This window comes from Entamoeba histolytica, genomic scaffold (assembly GCF_000208925.1).
Source record: "Entamoeba histolytica HM-1:IMSS scf_1104750516925 genomic scaffold, whole genome shotgun sequence".
NCBI classification, from domain to species: domain Eukaryota; phylum Evosea; order Mastigamoebida; family Endamoebidae; genus Entamoeba; species Entamoeba histolytica.
This window is the reverse complement of record NW_001914974.1, coordinates 40,157-47,640: the sequence shown is the minus strand read 5'-3', so window position 1 is coordinate 47,640 and position 7,484 is coordinate 40,157. Positions and strand designations below refer to the sequence as shown.

Below are 7,484 nucleotides of genomic sequence, written 5' to 3'. Positions count from 1 at the left end.
CAATTTATATCTACTCATGTCATTTCTTTCATATATATCAATTATATTCATTATTTTTTATTCTTGTTTCAATTCTTGTTTCTTGTTGTTAATCAATTATTTATTATTACATCATTTGACAATAAAATGAGTATTATCCATTTTCTATTATTTTAAATAAAAATAAAAATTTTTAGAATAACCTTCTAATTTTAATAAAAATAAAAATGCACGAAGTGGGGTTTGATCCCACGCATCTTTCGATATCCGCGCCTAAAGCGGACGCCTTAGACCACTCGGCCATTCGTGCTTCTCTTTATATTACTTTTTATTCTCTTATTAGTCTTTTTCTTCTTTTAACTCTTTCTTATCCGTTGTTGTGTCTTATTCCTTTGAATATTATGTTTTGATGTTTTCTTTATTGATATAATTTTGTCTATCATTTTATCTCTTTTTTCTCATTCTTCAAAATAATAATAAGTGTGGTATATATGTTGTACTATTTGTATAACTTTTTTCATTAATTGTATTTTCATTATGCATTATGTTATTTCTTGATTTTGTTATTAATGTATTTTTTATTGTACTTTAATATGTGAATATACACATTCAATTTAATATTTATTGATGTCTATACTTTTAAATAAATATCATTATCTATATATTCATTATTTTGAGTATTTATTAAAGTCTGATGACTTTTTATTAATCAATTTATTAAAAAATATTCTTTTATTTTTCTTTTATAGTGTTTTAAAAAGAGATTCACAGAAATTACAACACAAAAAATACTTAATATAAACCATACCACAGGATTTTAAAAAAAAATATCATAATTGTTCTGTTTATTAAAAAGATAAATAAATAATATAATAGTTAATTCTAAATTGATAATTTTTCGTATCAATACATCAATGTTGAAAGAAAAAAAAAACAGATATATAAATTACAAAACAAGTTAGTTATAAAATTGATAATTGTGCTGACGGTATTTAACCCAATAGTTATAGTTAATTGAGAGTTTAACTATATGAAGTGAAGATAAACATATTATAAAATGAATTAAGAATGAATTTATAATTATAGGTTATAATAAAATAATGATATTTTTATAAAATGAATTTTTAATTCTCATAATTTTAAATATCAAAATGGAATTAATAATTAACATTCAATTATTTTATTATACTAACTTGACTATTAACTTATTATAATAAATAATACATTCTGGTTTTATTTGTTGTATTTTTTAATACTAAAAATCAACTTCAAAAAAGATATTAAAACAAAACAATAAAATTAGAATTGAATAACAACTTTGACGCAGTGAGTTGGTTTATTTTGAAAGAAATTGAATGCACTTAAAATTTGATCAAAAGTGAATTGTTGAGTAAGTAATGGCATTGTGTCAATTTCTTTATTTTTAATTTTCTCAATTAACTCATCACAATGAATTGCATCAACTCCACCAGTTTTAAAAATAAGATTTTTACCATACATCAAAGGTAATGGAAATGGTTGGTTTGATTCATACATAGCTACTAAAGCAACAATTCCATTTGGTCGAGTTAATTTCCATGATAATTCAAAAGATTCATTTGTTCCTGCATTTTCTATTGTACAATCACATCCTCTATTATTAGTAATACTAAGAATCTCATTAACAATATCACAATTATGTGGGTTAAAACTCCAATCACAACAATGTAATTTTTGTGCATATTCTAAACATTGAGTATTAATATCTAAAGCAATAACCTTAGCCTTTTTCATTTTACAACAAAGCATTGAACATAAACCAACAGGACCACAACCTATGACAGTAACAATATCCCCTTCTTTCACTTCTCCTAATTCAACTCCAAAATATCCACTTGAAAGAACATCACCAACTAATAAACATTGTTCATCTTTCACTTCTTTTGGAATAACATTTAAACTTGAATCAGCAAATGGAATTCTTACATACTCTGCCATTGTCCCATTTTCTCTACATCCAATTTCCCATCCTCCATATTCACAATTATTAATATATCCATGTTGACAAAACCAACAATTGCCACAAAAAGTAATGCAATTGATTGAAACATGATCACCAACTTTAATTTTCTTAACATCTTTTCCAATTTCAACAACTTCTCCAACTCCTTCATGACCTAAAATAACACCTTTTTTAGCTCTTGGTACTTTTCCTTTTAAAATATGAATGTCACTACTACAAATTGATGCAAATGTTATTTTGACAACCGCATCAGTTTCGTGATTGATTTGTGGCTTTTCAACTTCAATGATTTCTAGTTGATTTTCGTCAGAAAAACAAAGTCCTTTCATCTTATTTGATATATAATTGATTGATTTTGAAATTATTTTTTTTTAACTCCAAATTAGTTTTATGAACCAAAAAATAATAAGAACTAAAAATATAATATTATGATATATTGTTATTAATAAAAAAATGAAAAAAAGAATGAAAAAAATTCGTTTCATTCAGACATGAATTTTCAAAGAAAAAAATAAAGAGAAAGAAGTTTTTATAACTAAAAATAATAATCGCCTCTCCATATATTTATAGGAAACCAAAATGAGAAAAAGCATTGATAATAAGATATAGTAAAATAATAATAAAAAAGTTAAATAATAAAAGAAGAAAAAGAACTCTACAAAAACAAACTTAAAAATAAGGAAAGATGAGCACAAATGCAAATAGAAATAAACAAGCAAGTGATGAATTACCAATTAAAATTGTAATTATTGGAGATTTAGGAGTTGGAAAAACATCACTTATTCATAAATATTGCGAATATAGTGGAGAAGTTAAAGAGCTAAATCATAAGAGCTTAGTTTTTCAAAATCGTAAATTAAAACTAGTATTACCTGATACTTGTGGAGCTGAACAAATGGCTACTGTTACTTCTGCTGTTTATCAAAATGCTTCTGCTTGTGTTTTTGTTTATGATATTACAAAAAATGATTCATTATTATCTCTTCAAAATTGGGTTGGAGAATTAAAACGATACGGTCCAGATAAAGGTAATGTTCCAAAATTTTTATGTGGAAATAAAACTGATCTTGAAAGTCAAATTAATGAAAATGACTTTAAAGATTTTCTCACTAAAAATCCAATGAAAGACTTTAAAATTTCTGTTCAAAATGGTGAAGGAATTGATGCTATGTTTAATACAATTCTTCCAGAAGCAATTGAAGAATCAATTAAACAATTGAAAGCAAAAGGTAGACCAATTCCACCTCCAATAAAAGAGAAAAAGAGTGGTAAGTGTGCTTTGCTTTAATTCAAAAATTGTTTGATGTTATTGTTAAAAGATATCTTTTTTAATGAAAGAGAAAGAAAAGAAGAAAGAAGTTAAAAGAAAGAATTAGAAATATTTTTTTATTCAATTTGAATAATCATATCATAAATAGTTTGAAGAGGAATTAAAAGAGATGATACTTGAATTTGTTGAAAATAACATAATGGAATTATTAATTTATAACCAACTTCAATAAGATGATTATAAAATAAATATTCAATTCCTTTTTTATATAATTCTACTGATTGAATTCCTGGTATTACAACTTCATTTATATCTGTTCTAATTAATCCATTTTTATTTTGACTAAATCTTATTCCAAAAGAAGAGTTATTAGATTGTTTCATTTGACTAGGTAATTTTACTTCATTAAATGATGGAATTATTATATCTTCTTTAACTAGTATAGTATCTTTCTTATTATTATCTTTTATTATTCGTTTTTCTATTATTTCTTCATTAGTAATTGGATTTGGATGAATTGTGATATAATTTTGAAATACATCTTCAGCTTCTTTTTGTGTTAAATAACTTTTATATTTTGCTTGTGAAAATCCTTTAATAAGTGAAGAACATACATCCCAACTTGTATAAATTCCTCTTTTTCTTCCTTCAAATACAACATACCATTTAGGTTTTTTAGGCATTATAATGGTATTTTGTTTATTTAAATTAATTAAAAAAAATAAAATAAAAATTCATTATTAAAAAACAAAAAATTAAAATAAATAAAAAATAATAAAACATTTTAAAATTTACAAACTACACATGAAACATTATCAGTACTTCCTCGTGCAAATGCCATGTCTCTTATTGAAGATGAAATATCTGAAGGTTCAGAATTTATTCTCTTTTTTACTATCGAATAAACTTCTTCATTCCTTAAGAAATCCCATACTCCATCACATGCTACAATAAGAAATTGATCAGATTCTTCTCGTTCTCTAATGAAAATATCTGGCGTTGGTGTTAAAATAGGTTGAATAGATGTATCTCCTAAACTTCTTGATAATGCAAGAATGCCGTTTGTTCTATCATTAATAACATAACCTCCATTTTCTCTTATTCTTTTATATTCTGATTTAATAACAGGACGATGTTCAACAGTTAATTGTATAAATCCATCTTGTTTTATTAACAAACATTTACAGTCTCCAGTATTAGCAATATAAAGTTTTTTATCACAAATAAAAATACAAAGACAAGTTGATCCATCTTTAATTCCACAAATATTAATATTCTTATTAAGTTCAAGAAATGTTTGAATGAGAATATTACTTATTCCTACTTCTGGTTTTTGAATAAATATTTTTTCTATTGTTTCTTTAAATCGAGAGACACAATAAAATGATGTTTCTGAACCTCCATGACCATCACATAATACAATTAAATGATTTCCATGTTCAATAAGATTTTCTATTACACATAAACAATCTTCCATTGTTTCTCTATTTCCTTTCCATTCAGAAATACCAAATGAACAAATAGTATTACATGGATGTATTAATTTAGATTTATTATCATTCCTTTTAATTGTTGTTATAGTAGATCGTTTAACAGGTAGAGAATATAATCCATTATTTGTTTTTGTTGTCATTAAAACAACAGTATTTTTCTTTAATTTATTTATTCCTGAACATCTTTTTCCACAAACAGTTAATCTTTCAAGTTTTTTATGTTCAAATACTTCTTTTGGTATTGTTTGAATATCATTATAACTACAATTAATACTTTGTAATGAATGAATTGCTGTTAAATAATCAATACTAACAAGTTGATTACAACTAATATCAATTTCTATTAAATGAATATTTTTTATTATTGAAGGTAAACAAATTAAATGATTAGAATTTATTAATAATGTTCTTAATGAAAAAGGAAGGTATGGTGGTAATTGATATAATCTATTATGAGAAATATTTAATAACCTTAAATGACTAAGCATTGATAATTCATTTGGTAATGAACAAATATAATTAAAAGACATTCTTAATTGTTCTAATTCAACTAAATTACATATTGAAGATGGAATAGAAATAACTTTATTGTTTGATAAATCCAGATAATGAAGATGAATTAATTGAGTTATATTATTTGGAAAAGAATCGAAATTATTACATGAAATTGAAAGAAATCTAAGTGATGTATGAAGTTGTGGTAATTCAGATAAAAGATTTTTTGTAACATCCAATCGTTGAAGAGTAGGATACATATCAGGTAATTGTGTTAATAAATTATCTTTTAAATTTAATACTTCTATAGCAGAATTAACTGCTGGAATAGAAGTAAGTCCATTTGTCTGTAATGAAAGTTCATTACATTCTGGAATTGATTCAATTTTTTTAAGACCAATATTTTCTATATATAATGTTTTAATTGGAGGTAATTCATTTACTTGTTTAATACTTCCACCAAATATTCTTAGTCTTGTTAATGTAACAAATTCATGTAATGAAAGAGTATTAAATGAAACATCACTCATTACTAAATCAGAGATACTCATACTTGCTAAAAGGCTAATTGAAGTTAATGGATTATGATCAATGTCTAATGAATTAAGATTTGATAATAAAGAAAAGAATGATGGAAGTTCTGTTAATTGATTATATGCAATAGAAAACATGTGTAAAGTCTGCAATTTAGTAAATTCAATTGGAATTTTTTTAATAAAATTACCATTTAAGTTTATTGATTGTAAAGGACATTCACAAATAGTTGTTGGGATAGTTTCAAAGAAATTATGATCTATATCTAACTAAATGATATAAATAAGGTATTTTAAGTAACAAAAATTAAAACAAACAGTCTTTAATTTTCTAAGTTTTGTAAATCCATCAGGTAGCGAATGAATATGATTAACTGATAATGAAAGAAATTCTAAATTTTCTAAATGAATAAGAGGAGTGATATCAGTTATTGAATTTTGTGATAAGTCAAGATGACTGAGATAGGTGAGATTGATAAGTGATGAAACGTCAGAAAGTAAATTTTGTGAAACGTCGAGTTTATGTAATTTTGGAAATAACTTAGTTTGTTTTTCTGAAATAAATGAAATTTTATTTCCTAATAATGCTAATACATTTAGTCGTTCAAAACTAACATTTGGTATTTCCTATTATATTACTTGATTGTTGATATTAGTAATTTTTATTATTATAAAAAATAACAAACGGTAATATAATTTAAACTGAGATTTAATGTTGTAATGAAATTACTATTATTAATTACTTCATTAGGAAAAGAAAGCAGCTCTTTGGCTTTAAAAATAATAGTATTTGGCTGCTCTATAAAAGACATAAATTTTTCTTATGATTATAAGTTCTGCTGAAAATTTTTATTTTTTCTTTTTATTGTTAAAAAATAATATTGTTATAGATTCGAAGATGGCACGTCAGAGACACCACACGAAACCCTAAAATAATCCCATGCTTCGAATCTCCCAGTTATCGTCTGGTCATGACGTGCCTTTGGTGAGATAATATCTATTCAACACTAACTGTTTATTATTATTAATATTTATTAGAAGTGATTATTATAAAAGATTATTATTCATTGAGGTGTATTGTTATTCATTGAGGTGTATTGTTATTCATTATTAATTATAAGGATTATTATTTACTAAGGAGGTATTATGTATTAAGAATTATCATTTATTAAAGAAGACGCATATATAATTGATATTGTTGCACAAAAATTAAACATAATGATATTATCAAGGAATAGGGTTTCTTTAAGGGGTGTCGAAGGTAAAAGGAGATGAGCTATAACAGTAAGTTATGGATATACTCTCCTTAAAACAACAATATAAAGAATGAGAAATATTATATTACTCATTAAAATCAAAATAAAAGTCAGGCAGCAACTTAATTGAGGAACCATTTAAGTCGAGCATGCTTGCAAAAACTTTATTTCAATAGAAATAAAGCGTGTTGAAGAAACTGATTCGCTCACTTCTCAACATGATGAAAAACCTAAAAATAAGGTTAATCATAATTGATTTCTTTTTTTTTTTTTTTTTGTTAAAAAATAATATTGTTATTAAATTATGTTTTTTTTTATATTAAACGAAAATGAATTAAAAAACACAAAAAATAAACAAAAATAAGTTTTGAATAAACAGAAGAAAAATCATTCAAGAAATTCACTTTAAAATCACTTTTTTTTTAACGAAATAATCATGGTCCCGAGAAATTTATA

At 24.1% G+C, this 7,484-nt stretch overlaps 4 protein-coding genes and 1 non-coding gene across 5 annotated transcripts, besides 1 other annotated feature; 1 reads left to right on the top strand and 4 right to left on the bottom strand.

The window, feature by feature from the left end:
- Window positions 1–207: 207 nt before the first annotated feature.
- Window positions 208–289, bottom strand: EHI_042270. Its single transcript has one exon. It is a non-coding gene; the product is annotated as a tRNA-Leu (tRNA).
- A 989-nt stretch (window positions 290–1,278) lies between these two features.
- EHI_042260 (NADP-dependent alcohol dehydrogenase, putative) lies at window positions 1,279–2,310 on the bottom strand (the record flags this gene model as incomplete). Its single annotated transcript, XM_651443.1, has 1 exon — window positions 1,279–2,310. The coding sequence occupies one exon, from the start codon at window positions 2,308–2,310 to the stop codon at window positions 1,279–1,281; it is 1,032 nt and encodes a 343-aa protein (XP_656535.1).
- A 356-nt stretch (window positions 2,311–2,666) lies between these two features.
- On the top strand, window positions 2,667–3,289 carry EHI_042250 (Rab family GTPase; the record flags this gene model as incomplete). Its single annotated transcript, XM_651444.2, has 1 exon — window positions 2,667–3,289. One exon carries the CDS (start codon window positions 2,667–2,669, stop codon window positions 3,267–3,269), a length of 603 nt encoding a protein of 200 aa, XP_656536.1. The 3' UTR covers window positions 3,270–3,289.
- A 78-nt stretch (window positions 3,290–3,367) lies between these two features.
- EHI_042240 (ribonuclease, putative) lies at window positions 3,368–3,934 on the bottom strand (the record flags this gene model as incomplete). The annotated part of the gene is made up of 1 exon (XM_651445.1): window positions 3,368–3,934. The coding sequence occupies one exon, from the start codon at window positions 3,932–3,934 to the stop codon at window positions 3,368–3,370; it is 567 nt and encodes a 188-aa protein (XP_656537.1).
- Window positions 3,935–4,021: 87 nt separating this feature from the next.
- On the bottom strand, window positions 4,022–6,584 carry EHI_042230 (leucine rich repeat / protein phosphatase 2C domain containing protein; the record flags this gene model as incomplete). The annotated part of the gene is made up of 3 exons (XM_651446.2): window positions 4,022–6,042; window positions 6,091–6,399; window positions 6,459–6,584. The coding sequence occupies 3 exons, from the start codon at window positions 6,582–6,584 to the stop codon at window positions 4,036–4,038; spliced, it is 2,442 nt and encodes an 813-aa protein (XP_656538.2). The 3' UTR covers window positions 4,022–4,035.
- Window positions 6,585–6,660: 76 nt separating this feature from the next.
- Window positions 6,661–7,305: a repeat region.
- Window positions 7,306–7,484: the final 179 nt, after the last annotated feature.